This window comes from Felis catus, chromosome A3 (genome assembly GCF_018350175.1).
Source record: "Felis catus isolate Fca126 chromosome A3, F.catus_Fca126_mat1.0, whole genome shotgun sequence".
Classification (NCBI taxonomy): domain Eukaryota; kingdom Metazoa; phylum Chordata; class Mammalia; order Carnivora; family Felidae; genus Felis; species Felis catus.
This window is the reverse complement of record NC_058370.1, coordinates 137967646-137984837: the sequence shown is the minus strand read 5'-3', so window position 1 is coordinate 137984837 and position 17192 is coordinate 137967646. Positions and strand designations below refer to the sequence as shown.

At 45.7% G+C, this 17192-nt stretch overlaps 1 protein-coding gene across 11 annotated transcripts in view; it reads left to right on the top strand.

Annotated features, from left to right (window-relative positions):
* DCDC2C (doublecortin domain containing 2C) overlaps positions 1–8959 on the top strand; it is an 87937-nt gene extending 78978 nt beyond the window's left edge. For 8 of the 11 annotated variants that reach the window (XM_045055014.1, XM_045055015.1, XM_045055017.1 and 5 more), the window contains one exon: positions 3065–3553. In XM_045055014.1, coding sequence (XP_044910949.1) covers positions 3065–3171 — 107 coding nt within the window. In that variant the 3' untranslated portion in view covers positions 3172–3553. Of the gene's footprint in view, positions 1–3064; positions 3554–7686; positions 7818–8758 lie in introns of those variants that run through there. The other 3 variants (XR_006596076.1, XR_006596078.1, XR_006596079.1) reach the window with 3 other exon arrangements.
* The last annotated feature ends 8233 nt before the right edge of the window (positions 8960–17192 follow it).

Here is a 17192-nt window from a genome sequence, read left to right as displayed (position 1 = left end):
GCCTTCCGCTTGGATTACGTGGCTTTGAACGAACGACTTACTCTTTCCTGACTAAGCAGGGACCCCTCTAAGCTGCATTTTATATGGCACGGTTTCGAGGTGACTTGACAAGTGGAGGTTTGGACGTCACCATAGGGTGGCGCTGTCTGTCAGCTCACGGTTCGTGGAATTGCTTTAACATTTCACTGCGTACCCTCGTGATAGTTGGTAAAAAAAAAAAAAAAAAAAAAAAAAAAAGTAGGGAAGAGAAAAAATAAAGCTCCTGAAACTTGTAACACGAAGTACGGGTTTCAGACAGGAGACTTCAGAGCAATAAGTGAATATGTGCCCCTAAGTGACCCATTTGTAGCCGTTATTAGAGGTCTCTTGGATCGGGGGTTCAGTCCTGAAGGAAAATACAGCAGGCATATGTGACACTAGCAACATCCCACCCGCGATTGCATTTGAGAGGCAAGGAGAGCTCAGGGCGTTTTGAAATAACGTTTTATTATATATTAACATAACGCATGTAGTATTTTATGTTATAGTAATATTTAATGTAATTTTATATTACATTTTATGGTAATACATTACCCGTAAACATGCTTTGATATCTTCGTTCTATTTTTAACCTTGCAGTTCTAATTTTCTCTGCTTTTAGGATTGCCTTGTGTGCAGGGCTAGGGGATGGCTGGTCCATTCATTCTTTATTGCCCTCTTTCATTTATCAGACATTTTCTGAGTACCTTCGGCCTGTGGGGTTGAGCTGGGTGCTGGAGGACAAAGAGGGGGAGGCAGCCTCTTGGCGGCCGGCGGACTGTGAGCGGGGATCGCACCCACCCGCAGGAGGGCGCCCCTGGAGGACGCCGAGCTTCTGAGCCTGCATGGCTCCCGGGGTTTGCAAAGCGCGGCGCCGGGTGCCAGCCCTCGCCGCCTCTGCCTTTCCTTCGACACACAGTCATGTGCGTCTTAGTCCCCCACCCCGCCTTTGCTGTTTAAACGTGCATGTGATCACAGTGAGTATCGTATCACGTATTCGTCAATTTTAACAGCTCCCTGTCTGCTTCCATTCACTGGTCTCCATAATCCTACATTTTTAAGATTCATACTTTTACCCCAATTTTTCAAGAAGGGAAGAACTGAAACCCAGAAAGGGGAAGGCGACTCGTCCAATATTATTGTTGAAGTCGGGGGTCGGGGGGTGGCGGATGCGGGGCAGGGCTCCCAGAGGAGCTGCCGGTTCTGCGCTGGGTACTTGCTGGGCGCCGAGGGTGCATGCGAGTGAGGCTCCGACTTGCTGTGCCCGAGAAGCTCACTGATACCGGGGTTGGGGGCGGGATGCATAAGCGGAGGTTGTGTGGGTGCCGTGGAAGGTCCCTGAAGGAGAACACGGGCCTGTCTGGGCCGGGGAGGGGCTGCAGGGACTTCCAGGTGGTGCCGTGAAGGAGAGGGCGGCTCGGGTGGGGTGTGGACGGTCCGTGGGGAGCCGCCAAGCAGGCGCCGCGGATTAGGGCCCGCAGGTGCCACGGGCGCAGCGGTGGCCGCACGTGGTAAGTGCAGGCGTCTGCGGTCCACACAGGCGCATGCGCGGCACCGGTGGGGGCAGGAGGCGCGTGTGCATTTCAGGTCGGTTTTAGGTCCTACCGGATAGGCTGGGACTCGTGAGGGCGGAGTGTCGGGGACTTTGCACAGAGATTCTCTCTGGATCGCTCGAAGTGTAGCGAGGCCTGGAGGCTCCCCTGGGTGTCCCCCCAGCGGTGACGCGGGGGCCTCGGTTTGGGCGCGTCACCGTCTCTCACAGGTGACGGTGGAGTTTGCACGGGGAGGAGGCTGCCTCAGACCGTCGCCTCCTCAGCCCAGAGCGGCGGGCATCTCCTCTCACGGCCCTTTGGTCAGAATGGGCATCTGGCCCCGCGTGGAGGTTGTGGTCTGGAAGGGTCTTTGGTGGCTCCGCCCCAGGGATGGGGGAGGGGAGCCGGCCTGGCGGCCCCTGGCATCACCGCCACAGCCTGATGTGTCATTCTGAGGGTCTGAGGCTTCATGTGTCAGAGCAGGTGGGTGACATCATTGCATTGATGTTTAAGATAATGATGTGGACATCAGGGGAGAAGGGCAAGGTGACAGTGTTATCTTCATTCACAATATTCTGTGGTGGAGGCCTGGACGGGACTGGGCCGCAGGGAAGGGACAGCGTCCCGGGAGTGACGGGGGCCCGGGTGGGACTGGGCCGCAGAGAAGGGACTTCGCAGGAAGATTTGTGAATTTGACCGTATTGACCAAACTTGGCCACAGGTTGGATATGAGGGGCAAGGGTGAAGTTGGAGGGTCTGGGCTGGGGCCTGGGTCTTGCTTCCGTGAAGGAGAGAAAGAACAGGTTTTGGGGGAAGGCAACAGGTAAGCACGTCCGCTGACACACCTGCCTTCTTGGAGGTTCCGTGAGGCCTCTCACTGAAGACGCCATTCCGCGGGTACAGCAGTGGTGTTTGCAGTGTCCAGGAGCAGCGTTGATTCCCTGTGCCCAATGGCACGTTTCGCCGTAGGAACAGATGGTACCGTCACCGACGAATGTGGTTTGGCAAGTGACAGATTCCCAAGTACCTCATAATCTTTCTGCTTCCATAGGTTGTTTTCATGTGTTGGTGCCTCTTCTGGAGAAAGACAGTGGTTTTGGATTCTCCTGCACTCTGATTCGTCCTTTTTGATTTTACTAAAAGTGCCTTTTTTATGTTAGTGAAAACACAAGAGTCTTTCCTGTGGTTTATCAATTTTCAAACAACTAGTGGATTACATCTATTTAATTAATATTAGCACATCGTTTCTACTGGCTTCTCTTGACCTTCTCCGATACTAGTACATCCTACCTATTTTATGCTTATTTAAGATTCTATTTCCAAGTGAGAATAAAAGTGATAATGTACGTAAAGCACCTTGGAAGTGTAACAGCCCATGTGAGATTTTTATTAATATTATCACTATCGATATGAAATTGATGATATAGTAGCTATGTTTGTTATTTTATGATTTCACTTGATTTAGATGGCTACTACGTTTATTGGTGATTTTGTTTTATTTTTGTTTACTGAAGAAAAAGAACCATATGACCTTCTAGAGGGAAAAAACACACCTGTACTACTAGAAGCCCCAGTGAAAATAGAAGACCAAAGACAACCACCAATGGGACAGCAATCATGAGAAGAATCATCATCAGGACGATCAGAAGAAAAGCCTGAAGACCAAGAATTGCTCGAACAGCCATCCTGGGGGCAGCCATCCCAAGAACAGATACCCGACAAACGAGAACCATCTGAACAGTCCTCCTTGACACAATTATCCCAAGAACAGATACCTGACACACGAGAACCATCGTACCTGAACAGCCATCGTTGGGGCAAAAAGAGATGACACACGGAGGAAAAACTGAACAAATACCATGAAAACAACATATCAGCCATGTTGTAAAGAATAACAGTCAGAAGCTAGAAAGGATCGTACGGCAAATGAAAAGAAAATTAGACATTTATTTCACGGTATGCTAAAGAGGTATGCTAGTACAATATTAAAATTGGGCATTTCATATTTTGGTGGTCAAAGTTTAAAAACACGATTAAGACTAAATTCATCTGGAGTTCCTTCCCCTGTTCCCTGAATTTTAGTAAAACTGGGAGGGGAGGGAAGTGATTAGTGAGATGTAATGTGTATCACCACCTGGCTCACACCTTCATTTCTTAGAGCATCGGTCCATATCTAGTGTTCCAGGTGACTCAGTTGCCCTGAAAATGACACGTATTTATTTACACAGTTATCTATGGTTAATTTTTTTCTGTTTAACAGTGAATTAGGGTATCGTATAATAATTGTACATATATATACACGCACAAACATATACATCACACACACACAAATGCTTTATATGTCAGAAATGGATAGTAGAACCCATGGAATGGTACATTTTTGGTGATTAAGAGAATGGGTTCTCAAGTCAGATGATACAAGTTTGGCCTCTCCACTCATTAAGTGTGTGAACTATGTCTGTGCCTCAGTTTACTCCTCCATAAATTGAGGCTAATTATAATACCGAATTCGTAAGTTTTTGGGATATTTTAAAGCAATAACACTTACTTTTAAGGTTTATTTATTTTGGGGGGGGTAGGGGCAGAGAGGGAGAGAGAGTGCACGCAAGCAGGGGAGGGGCAGGGAGAAGGGGAGAGAGAGAAGCCCAAGCAGGCTCCATGCTATTAGCTTGGAGCCTGATGTGGGGCTCAATCCCACGAACTGTGAGATCATGACCTGAGCCAAAATCAAGAGTTAGACGCCCAATTGACTGAGCCACCCAGGTGCCCCTAAAGCAATGATACTTATTCTAAAGTACTTAGAACAATGCTGGACACACTAAAATATGTTATTACTGTTATTTCATTTTGGTTGTTTTTCTGTTTGTTATTTTATTTCCTTAATGTTTATTTTTGAGACAGAGGGAGACAGAGTGCGAGTGGGGGAGGGGCAGAGAGAGAGGGAGACACAGAATCTGAAACAGCTCCAGGCTCTGAGCCGTCAGCACAGAGCCCGATGCGGGGCTCGAACCCACGAACTGTGAGATCATGACCCGAGCCGAAGTCGGACGCTCAACCGACCGAGCCATCCAGGCGCCCCCCTGTTTGTTATTAAGTGAGAGAAGACAGGCAGATCATGCCGCTCAGGTTCTCTGCTAAGATCCTTATTGTATTTGAGCTTCTTACCTGCCAGAACCAACATGGAAGCAAGGATTTTCGGACTGTCAGGGTCCAGGTAGAAATCAAACCTGTGCTGCACGGCTGGTTAGTCACAGAGTGCTGGCGTGTGGAAGGAGAAAGGAAAGCCGTTGTGTCGCCATCATTATGGATTTTTTGGTTTGTTGTTGGACTTGACTGTAGCATTTACGACTCCTTAAGGAGGGAATTGGGGTCAAATGGAAACCATCTCCGTCTCATCTTTAGCTTTTTCTGGCCAACAAGTTTCTGGTGGAGAGCCCGTGGGGGTTGATGTCGCTCCGTGCGTCGTCCCCGTTTTGGTGCTTGAGAAAGAACGTTATGACAGCGTTCTCTGCTCCTTTTTGCCTGGGGTCTCTGTGCGCTGTCCTGGTGTATGTCGTCGCGTGAAGAGGGTGCAGTGGGTGAGAACCGCCGGTCTGGTCTAGGTGCCACCTGCGTTGACCGTATGCTCTTGAACATTTACGTGTCATTTCCAAGCATGAGCTGTTTTCGGTGAACTGAGAATGTTGGAGCTGCGGGCACCCCCAGAGGTGGTGGAGGGCACAGCAGACGTCGTGGGTCACCATGGGGGTCGGAGGCCGCCAGAGTCCCGTGTGACTGTACCTTTCGGTGGCAGGGGCAGGGCTCAGACTCACGTGTTTTTTTCCTTTCTTCCCCCCCCAAAATTAGTTCTAAATCCACCGTAATACTCAACCTTATTGAGTAAGTGTGTGAAGCACATGAAACGAGGCTCTCTGAAATTCCTAGTACTATCCTGGCGTAATATGGATTCATTTTATTTTCGCGGATACGTGGGTACTGCTTCATCCAATGATGTTCATATTTTGGGCCTAGTTTTAGGGGAGGACCTCCCCCAGGGGGGTCCTTCGGAGAGTTATTCAGTATTAAAATCAAACGAGAATGCAGACCCAAACAATACCATGGTGTCTTAGTACATGTGAAGACGTGGGGCCGAGGTTGGAATGGGAGATGATGGATGAAGGGTTATCTTATTTTATAGTATTTTATTTATTTTATTTTTAATTTTAATTCCAGTGCAGTCAACGTACAGTGCTGTATTAGTTTCAGGGGTACGATATAGTGACTCAACACTTCCGTGCCTTACTCAGTGCTCATCCTGAGATGTGTTCTCTTCATCCCTGTCACTTGTTTCCCCAACCCCCTGCCCCACCGGTGACCATGGGTGTGTTCTCTAGAGTTCAGAGTCTGTGTCTTGGTTTGTCTCTTTCTTCCCCCTTTTTGTTCATTTATTTTGTTTCTTAAATTCCACTTATGAGTGAAATCATGTGATATGTGTCTTTCACTTAGCATTATACCCTCTAGATTTATCCATGTTGTTGCAGATGGCAAAGTTTCATTTTATGTATTTATTTGTGTATTTATTTTTTACTTTATTTATGTAATTTTATTTTTTAAAAAATATTTATTATTGAGAGACAGAGAGACACAGAGTGTGAGCAGAGGAGGGGTAGAGAGAGGAGAAGACACAGAGTCTGAAGCAGGCTCCAGGCTCCGAGCTGTCAGCACAGAGCCCGACGCGGGGCTCCAACTCACAAACTGCGAGATCATGACCTGAGCCGAAGTCGGTCGCCTAACCAACTGAGCCACCCAGGTGCCCCCCCCTTTTTTTTTTACTTTAGAGAGAGAGAGTGTGAGTGTGGGAGAGGGGCAGAGGGAGAGAGAAAGAGAATCTCAAGCAGACCCCATGTGCAGGCAGAGCCTGACGCGGGGCTTGATCTCACGATTGTGAGATCATGACTTGAGCCGAAATCAAGAGTTGGATGCTCAACCAACTGAGCCCCCCAGCTGCCCCAAGATCTCCTTTGTACGGTTGAGTAACTTCTTCTTTATCCATCTATCAGTCGATGGACACTTGGACTGTTTCCATCTCTTGGCTGTTGTAAATCATGCTGCTATGAACATCAGGGTATGTGTATCCCTTCAAATTAGTGTTCTTGCATTCTTTGGGAAATACCCAGTAGTGCCATTGTTGGATCATAGGTAGCTCACTTTTAACTTTTTGAGGAGCCTCCATACTGTTTTCCACAGGGGCTGCACCAGTCTGCACTCCCACCAACAGTGCATGAGTGTTCCTGTTCCTCCACACCCTCGCCAGCGTCTGTTGTTTCTTGTGTTGCTGATTCCAGTCATTCTGACAGGCGTGAGGTGATATCTCATTGCAGTTTTGATTGGCTTTTCAGGAGAGGGCTGCTTTACATCAACCGCTGGACTAATGAGATATGAGATGACCAGTGAAATAATTTCAAAATAAATTTTCAAGGCTGTTTCTGTAGCCGTACCTGCCTGGGAGCAAACTGCTGTCTGGATGCTCTGGGATATTTTCTTTTCTTTTCTTTTTTTTTTTTTTTATATATGAAATTTATTGTCAGATTGGTTTCCATATGACACCCAGTGCTCATCCCAAAAGATGCCCTCTTCAATACCCATCACCCACCACCCTGCTCCCACCCCCCATCAGCCCTCAGTTTGTTCTCAGTTTTTAAGAGTCTCTTATGCTTTGGCTCTCTCCCACTCTAACCTCTTTTGCTTTTTTTCCTTCCCCTCCCCCATGGGTTTCTGTTAAGTTTCTCAGGATCCACAGAAGAGTGAAACCATATGGTATCTGCCTTTCTCTGTATGGCTTATTTCACTTAGCATCACACTCTCCAGTTCCGTCCACGTTGCTACAAAGGGCCATATTTCGTTCTTTCTCATTGCCACGTAGTACTCCATTGTGTATATAAGCCACAATTTCTTTATCCATTCATCAGTTGATGGACATTTAGGCTCTTTCCATCATATGGCTATTGTTGAGAGTGCTGCTATAAACATTGGGGTACAAGTGCCCCTATACATCAGTACTCCTGTATCCCTTGGGTAAATTCCTAGCAGTGCTATTGCTGGGTCATAGGGTAGGTCTATTTTTAATTTTTTGAGGAACCTCTATGTTGTTTTCCAGAGCGGCTGCACCAGTTTGCATTCCCACCAACAGTGCAAGAGTGTCTCTGGGATATTTTCATGCAATACTGTAGATTCTCAACGTGCCACAGGCTGCCATCTAGAAAAGCACCCAGAACATGCAGTAAAATGGTAACAGTTTTGGGAAGTTCTCTTTTAATCTGTTTTTCATTTTATTTTTTTTAATCTTTATTTTTGAGAGAGTGAGAGAGACAGAGTGAGAGGAGGGGAGGAGCAGAGAGAGAGGGAGACACAGAATCCGAAGCAGGCTCCAGGCTCTGAGCTGTCAGCACAGAGCCCAACAGGGGGCTCAAACCCACGAACCATCAGATTGTGACCTAAGCCGAAGTCGGACGCTTAACCGACTGAGCCACCCAGGTGCCCCATAATCTTTTTTTTTTTTTTTTAATGTCTTTCAGATGGCCTGGGAGTAGAAACCAATAAACTAAAAAAAAAAAAAAAATCACTTTTCTATCTACCTGACATCAATATTCCTTCAATCATAGTGTTTCCATCTTGCATACGGACATTTTAACAGTGAGAACACCATGTCTGGGGGAAACAAACCCATGCACGGTGTCTTCTCAAAAGCTAAAGATGAGGGTTTTCCAAAGGATCCCATAGTGTTCTAAGTCCTTTTCTTGGTGGCATTTCTTTTTAGTAAACATTTGAAAGAGTGACATGTAGTTCTTCGTAATTAAGCCTCACAAAGATCATTTGGAAAATCGGAGGAATTTGGAATCACCCGTGCGCGTAGCCCCTTGTTTGTTTTCCTTGGAATGTGTTTTGGAAGATACTGGTTCATTATTGGAAGGTGTTGTTCTCACCAAGAGGGATCTAGAACCTCTGCTATATGAAGTTCTAAGTATGAAAATATTTTACCCTCTGAATGATCAGTTCAAAAGGAAGACATATCCAAGGTTAGCTGGAAAAAGCATTTTCCTAGTTTACTTACGTATTTTCACAAAGACAAAAGTGATAGTCATACAACTAAGTGCAAAGATTTGAGTTTTCTTCAGCAAAGATTTTAATGTTAGCAAAGAGCACTTATCTCTCTTCTGTTTGCATTCTAGTCCTAGTTGAAGAAGCTGTAGGCTGTTTGCCTTTACATCTGGGTGAAAAAAAAAAAAGAAATCATGTGCTACTTACAAGGCGAAATTTTCACAGTAGAGACTTCAGTGTCATTTGGCGGGTACGGAACACTGTCACGTTCAAACCTGAAAGGTATTGACTGTTACAACTATGGTTAAACTATTACAACCATCGACAATAGACTCAATAGTTTCATCTTATTATATTTTTACCGATGCTTCAAAATGTTTCGGAAATTGGTCTGCATTCAAGTTTTTTTTTTTAATTTTTATTTTTTAACGTTTATTTATTTTTGAGACAGAGAGCGACAGAGCATGAACAGGGGAGGGGCAGAGAGAGAGGGAGACACAGAATCCGAAACAGGCTCCAGGCTCTGAGCCATCAGCACAGAGCCCGACGCGGGGCTCGAACTCACGGACCGCGAGATCGTGACCTGAGCCGAAGTCGGACGCTTAACCGACCAAGCCACCCAGGCGCCCCTCAAGTTTATTTTTATTTAACTTCAAACATCATTTGAATTGTTTCATCAGATGATTGAACATCATTGAACATCATCAGATTGTTCAAAACTCATATTGCCCTTTGAAAACAGCCAGACTTTATGTACTGTACGGGCCCATTTTCAGAATTTTCAAAGAATTCTCATCGTTTGTAATTCCATTTTCATACGTTCTAAATCAAACTAGTCTTTTATAAAAAGTTGAATATGAACTTTTTTTCCCCCTGTAGAGTAATTTTCTTTGTTGGAGTTTCTCGGGGTCGCTGTGTCGATTCTCAAAACCACAGGTTGAAATCTGTCCCCGGAGCACACCTAGGGGGCTTAGGGTCTCTCGCGCTTGGAAACATACGAAGACTTTCAGGGATGTTTTTGCAAATTTAAAATGTATTAAAACCCATTTGCTTCTCTGCTAATTAGGTAATACTATCTGTTTCTGTGTTTGTTCAGAGAAAGTAGGGCAGATTTGAGCTCTGTTTTCTCTATTCCTTTTCTAGTCTGCCTAAGAAACACTGACCAACCAAACCTGCAGGCAACTAGCTTTCTTCAGAGCTGCAGAAATACCCACAGAAACATTAACACACATTTCCACCCCACCCCCCCAACCCCCCGCCTTCCACCCAAGCATCTTGTTTGTTGTTTTCTTCAATTTAACGACTGTCTCTGCAAAATGTATCGACCTAAAAGACCCACTACCGCCATTTCACTGGTGGATCTCCTCAGAGTGGTTGAGACTCCACATGGGACCCGCAGTTGGTGAGTCATAACCCACGTCGGCTCTTGGGGTCGATGCTTCGGCATTAGGAATATTTTGCACGTTTTTTTCTTTGAATCATTTCTCTTCTACTGGTGTTTCTTTTCATGGAGGGACAGTTTAAAACGTGGGGGAATCTTATTACCACGCTGAGCCCCTGCCACCATCAAAAAGATTTCCTCCAGAATGAAGCTACGAATTGCCAATTTCCCGTTATGATTATATCTGGAATGTGTGACCCTCCTCCTTTAAGTTGCTTGATCTGTTTGCCAAATACATTTGATTGGGTTTACCTATGGAGTTGCTAGAAATGGAGTAAAACAGAAAGCTATGTTGATAAAAATTAGACTCTTTCGTAATGATTTGACGAATTATCCCTCCATGTTATCGCCCACCAGGAAGCTATATACATGTAATTGCATCTTCAAGAATCAGTTTGATCACTAAATTAATTAGACAAGGTTGGTGAAATCTATGGACTCCTGTTTCTTGTGATTATGTTTATAATGATGCGCAGTTCATTTTTCCTGTATGTCCACTTTTTGAAAATACGGAGCATCAAAGTTCTAATTGGTAAGGGCCTCTGTGATGCCTTGTGGAATAGTTCTGTATGTTTCATAAGAGAAAAATGACGAGCAAGAGCCATCAAGGCCCCACGCTCACAGGATTTCTATTCCAGTAGGAGAAAGAGGTTAGTTGAGTCATAGGAGCCCTGCAGTCCAGTCCTGATTTAGCTCAGTCCCTAATTGGATGAAAATACCACCCCCACTAAAAGTCTAGCAGAAAGGGGAAGTCCTCCCTGGGGAAATAACATGGTCCTAAATGCCCAATGCCCTGCATTCAAGAAAAGATGATCAGGTGTGAAAAGACACGGGATTATATCACTGAGAATCAAGAGAATTAACAGCAAAAGCACAGGGGATGTCGTGATCTCACACTACTCTGCTGGTGTCGGCAGAAAAGAACTTCAAAATAACAATAATCAGCATGTTCAGGGACATAGAAGGAAAAGAACAGAGACTTTTACCAAAGAGGTGGAATCTACAAAAAGGGATCGAAAGGAAATTTTGGAACAGACCCACGTGACACAGGAATGGAGATAACTTATCAAATACAGCAGAAAACAGGATTAGGAAACTGATAAACCGATCAAGAGAAAATACACTGAGGCACACAGAGAGAAAATAATAGAAAACACATAAACCACTCTAAGAGATCTGCATGATCTCGTGAAAAGGTTTAATATAAGGGAAATTGGAGTCTCAGAAGGAGAGGACAGGTCTGTGAGAGAAGAAGAAATGAAACTTTGGGAGAAGCAATCCTATTAATGGCAGCAGGGAGATGGGGGGGGGTGGGTCCAGGGAAGTTTTTAATTTCCTTTTCCTTCTTGTTCCTTTGCTTTTCTTCTTTCCTTTCCCTTTCTCTCTCTCTTCTCTCCCTCTCCTCTCCTCTCCTCTCCTCTCCTCCCCTCCCCTCCCCTCCCCTCCCCTCCCCCTCTTCCTTTCCCCCTTTTCTTTCTTTCGCTTTCTTTCATATGATTGATGCTCAAAATGGTGCAGGCCATTATTAGGATGATTCCATAGAAAGAGTGCGATGGGCCAATTTTAAGAAAGCCACAGGGACAGAAGGCAAGAGCGCGTGGAGGGAGGGCTATTTGGATACTTGGCAGGAGAGAGTAGGAGAGTGATACAGATGTGGCCACAGTTGTAGGTTTGCTGCTGGGAATCTCAGGTTGCTTTAATAGGTTTTAATGAAATATGCATTGGAGTCCGTGATGGAGAGTCAAGGGGGGATAAAAGAAATTGTAAGAGAGAGCAAAAGGATAAAATACACTTACTAGGAAAAGGGGCAGTGATATGTACCAAGTTCAAGGATGGGTCTTGAGATTAAAAAAGAAGCAGAGAAGAGAAAGTAAGGATGGGAGGTTCCTTCACCTGGAAGACGAGAGGGTTTTTTTGGATAAAGTTTGTAATCTTAGAAGATAGCTTAGAGAAGGCGTGATGCTTTCGGACCTTGAGGGATACTTTGATACAGGAGGCCAGGCTAGAGGGTTCTAAAACTGCTCTTAAAAGACAAGCCTGGGGGGAGAAAAGACAAAACCAGGAAAAGGAGTATTAGTTGCTATCATGTCAGGAAGAATTGTGGGAGCCTAAAGAAATCTAACACAGAGAGGGAGAGATGAAGTTTAGGGTTAGGGTTAGGGTTAGGGTTAGGGTTAGGGTGCAATGGAATTATTTTCTTAAAGGGAGCCTAGGGTCATGAACCTTGAGACAGGAAACCCATGAAAGATGCCGGTGGGGATTCAGTAATCTGTGCGATTGGACAACTGTCCCCTAAGGACTCAGGACTGAGAAGGCAAGAGAGAGTACTTCTAGCACAATCACATGAATGCAGGTGGTACAGTATTTCGGGCAGGGGCCGGGTCTAAACCGCGTGGGTCGTTTACAGAGTCTGGTCTATAAGGGCAGGTACAGAGCCCCTTCTAGAACGGGGGCTTCTAGAGGACTAGCAGGTGAAGTTGAATCTGGTTACATGGTAGACTCGGGAGCGAATGGTTCCGGTGGAATTTTACACCATAGAGAACTGAGAAGGCACAACACGTGTGTGAATAATAAACGCTTTGACAACATTAAAATTTACCAATTTTGTACCATTCACTGTGGGAATTCCCTCAAGGCCAAAGTTGTGGAAGAAGGCCAGAAAACAAATCTCTGGGTTGGGAAAAAAAGGGTGCAAAGAAATCCTGCTGAGGTGACAGGAGTCAGAACCTAATGGGGCAACAAGGAAAAGTGAGAACATAAGCAGAAGAGGAGAGTTTGCAAACTTCTGCTGAGCCTTCTTGAACGTGGTAGTGGAAACCAGAAGAAAAAGGAACAACGAGAGGTTACTTCTTCTTTATAGAAAAAGGTAACAGCCAAGGAAACAATTTTAGCCGCCATGGAGGTAGCTAGCCCAGGCAAGTTACTCAAGGCTGGGATTGTGACTGGCTTCCCCTGACAAAGTTGTGGGAAGGGCACACATCGTCCCGAGGATCACTGTTGAGGGGCTGGGGTTCTTTTTGTCCCGGTAATGGCTGTTCTGGTGACTGCTGTCCCAGTGGTGATTCTCTCTGGGCTTCTCTCTGTAGGTCTTCGCAGTACAGGTATCGGTTGTACTGTGGGTCGCTTGTATATCAGGAGTCGCTTTTTTCAAAATACTGTTTTTAAGATTCTGTCTTTGCCTTTGGCTTCGGGTAGTTTGATTATGAGGTGTGTGGCTGCAGATCTGTGAGTTGATCTGACTCGGAATTTGTTGAGTTTAGGGTTCAGCTGCTGATTGGACAGAGTTTCTTAAACAGCTTAACTCAGAAAGTCTGCAACCTTTCCTGGAGAGCTCTGTGTGTGTGTTGGGGACCCTTCGGTATCCAGCAGGGGACGTGCACCTCTTAGGTTGCACGTCTTAGGGTCGGCCAAAGGTGGGACCTTAGGGCCTTCTCAGGTCTTTCCTGGGTACGCACACAGCTCTATGGCCTTGTAGATTCTCAGGAATAGATCAGAGCTTTGCAGAGCCCCCTGTTGATATCTGATTCCCTAGCTTTTCCTTTAAACTAACACTTAAAAAGTTAGAATTGTTTGGTCAGCCCTAACCAATGTGCCCCTTCAAGCAGCTGTGATATTAAACAGTTGCCACTGATTGTTTTCTGGAAGCGTCCCAGGGAGACAGGGCTGTTTGTACAGAGAGAGCTCTGAGTCACCAGGTCGAAGAAAAGAGGAGCCCCAGGGGCGCCTGGGTGGCTCAGTTGGTTAAGTGTCCGCCTTTGGCTCAGATCATGATCTCACAGTCTGTGCGTTCGAGCCCCAGGTCGGGCTCTGCGCTGACAGCTCGGAGCCTGGAGCCTGCTTCGGATTCTGTGTCCCCTCTCTCTCTGCCCCTCCCCTGCTCACGTTCTGTCTCTCTCTCTCAAAAATAAATAAACATTAAAAAAAGAGAGAGAGAGAAGCCCTGAGAATGGAGATTTTCACATTGCTGCCAGACAGCAGATACCTGGGTGTGAACCTCTGGTGAGTCTTAAAACCATTCTGCCTTCTCCAGTGACCACTAACCTGCAACTTTTCACAGCTTCTGCGGTTAGGAGGCTGTTCTTTTTCATGGCTGTTAAGCTGGGAAGAGGGAGACTGAAGTAGGTTTGCCGTTCTCACTGAGATTCAGTTCTCTGTCTTGATTCCATGCTCCCTGATAGCTGCGACATTTCGGTTAATTTCATCAGTTCCGGAAAAGTCAATTTGGACACTTTTTGGTAGTGTTTTCCTTGCTTGTATAGAGGGGTGGTCTTTGGATGGCCCTCACTCCGCCATCTCGGAAGTGCTTCTCGCATGCATTCTTGACATGTGAGTGCTAGGACTGCAGGCTTCCCCCACTTCTGCACCTGCTGTATTTTCTTCTGTTCTCCCTTGGTTCGTGTCAGTACAGAGACGCACATCAGCAAGCCAGCTGCCCACATGGGCTCCCAGCTGGGGAATGGCACGCCAGGTTGTCTCTCTTGCAAGCCCTCAATTTTTGTGATCGGTAGGTATGACACCCTCCTTCATTTGACCTTGGGCGGATGTGGGAGGAAGCACTTGTCTCCCTCCACTTGAAGGGAAGGAGGGGAGGAAGAGCGGAAGCATTGTCCATTGAGCCGAAGATTGGGATGATCATATCATCTATTATCTGAACTGGGATATTTTTAATAGCAAAAAGTACTCAAGATAATGTAGTATATGTATGTGTGAGTAAAGAGGAAGGGAGAGAGAGAGAGGAAGGAGGATAGGGAGGAGGGAGAAGGAGAGACACACATGCGTAGAAAGACACCTAGTCACAGGGATGCACACAAAGAGAGATAGATACACAGACACACACACAAAGAAAGAGAAACACGCAGGTACATACACAGACAGAGGGAGAGAGAGAGAGGAAAAGAGATTTATTGACTCCAGATTAATTTGATCATATTGGTACATCTGAAAATAGTTCTATTAGAAAAGCTGTTTTTTTTTAAATGTTTTTATTTAGCTTTGAGAGACACAGAGGCAGAATGCGAGTGGGTTAGGGGCAGAGAGAGAGAGAGGGAGACACAGAATCCGAAGCAGGTTCTGGCTCTGATTGTCAGCACAGACCCCGGTGCAGGGCTCGAACTCATGGACCGTGAGATCATCACCTGAGCCGAAGTTGGACGCTCAACCGACTGAGCCACCCAGGTGCCCCTAGAAAAGCTGTTTTTAAAACAACTTTTTAAAATAAAATAAACGGATATCTATGTGCATTAAAATAAAACAAATGGAGATTTTTGATACTGATTATCTGAACTTAAAAAAAGCAAAATAACTGTTCTTGGTACATATTCATATGTGTTAATTGCATCCTAAAATTATCTATCTAATACCATGTCCTTGGTGTTTCCCCAAAAATGCGTGTTTTAATATAGTCTACTTAATTTTAATTTTTCATAAAATTTCCAGCAGTCGTCTTCAAAGTAATACTTTGTGGTTAGTAACTTGGAAATTCTGACACCTTCACTTGTCTCTTTTCTATTCACTTTCAGATTTTAACCGAGAAAATTCTCAGAGGTGCTGAGGAACCTGCTGAGCTCAGAGCAAATTTTGCTAAATATGGAAAATTCTCAATACTGTTTTTTTTTGGTTGTTGTTGATAAACTGGACTCTATTCAAAATTAAAACTTCTAGGGGCGCCTGGGTGGCGCAGTCGGTTAAGCGTCCGACTTCAGCCAGGTCACGATCTCGCGGTCCGGGAGTTCGAGCCCCGCGTCAGGCTCTGGGCTGATGGCTCGGAGCCTGGAGCCTGTTTCCGATTCTGTGTCTCCCTCTCTCTCTGCCCCTCCCCCGTTCATGCTCTGTCTCTCTCTGTCCCAAAAATAAATAAACGTTGAAAAAAAAAATTTAAAAAAAAAAAAAAATTAAAACTTCTACTCATCCAAAGCATTTTTTAAAAAAAATTTGCATCCAAGTTAGTTAGCATATAATGCCATGATGATTTCAGGAGTAGATTCCAGTGGTTCATCCCCCCCTGTGTAACACCCAGTGCTCATCCGGACAAGTGTCCTCCTTAACCTCCCTTGCCCCTTTAGCCCATCCCCCCACTCAAAACCCCTCCATCAACCCTCAGTTTGTTCTCTAAGAGTCTCTTCTGTTTTGTCCCCCTCCCTGTTTTTATATTATTTTTGCTTCCCTTCCCTTCTGTTCATTTGTTTTATACCTTAAATTCCTCATATGAGTGAAATCATATGATATTTATCTTTCTCCGACTGTGCAAATGACAAGATTTCATTCTTTTTGGTTGCCGAGTAATACTCCATTGTATCTATAGATCACATCTTCTTTATCTGTTCGTCCATCGATGTACATTTGGGCTCCTTCCATACTTTGGCCATTGTCGATGACGCTGCTATAAACATTGTGGGGCAAAAAGGGGCACATGCACCTTTGAAACAGCACATGTGTATCCTTTGGATAAATACCTAGCAGTGCAATTGCTGGATTGTAGGGTAGTTCTATTTTTAACTTTTTGATGAATCTCCGTGCTGTTTTCCAGAGTGGCTGTGCCAGCGTGCATTCCCAAGAACAATGTAAGAGGGTCCCCCTTTATCCATATCCTGGCAGCTAGCACCTCCCTTCTGAATTTTTTCCCAGATGGGGCTGTGTTTCCAAACCCCTCACTTCCGAGAGCCCTGTGGCTTGGACCCACTATGACCCTCCGGGGGAGGATCTCACCGAGCAATGGCCGGATGCCGCTTGCTTCCGGAACGTTCCTGCAATCACACCGCTGCAGAGGCTCGGAAGTTGTGACTGGATGTCAGCTTGCCCTAGAATAAGTTCATGTGATCTCGCGGCAGCAGTGTTTCAGGGATTGTGGTAAGTCACAACACACAACCCGTGTCAGGTTTCACCACACCCTGGCGTTTTTGTTCCAATACCAGCAATCGTGTTCTCTGGGGTCTGCTGGGAACTTTGCCTGTTGGGAGGCTATCCCGCGTCTACCAAATGCCCTCTTAGCAGGGTAGCAGGGGAGCCAGTTCTCCCCATGTGGCCCACGGATCCCTCGGACCTCGCTGCCAGCGCCCGGGGATTCACCCTTCCCACCTGAGCACCGACGGGTATTGGGCTGTGGAATTTCTAATGCTACTCTGCCC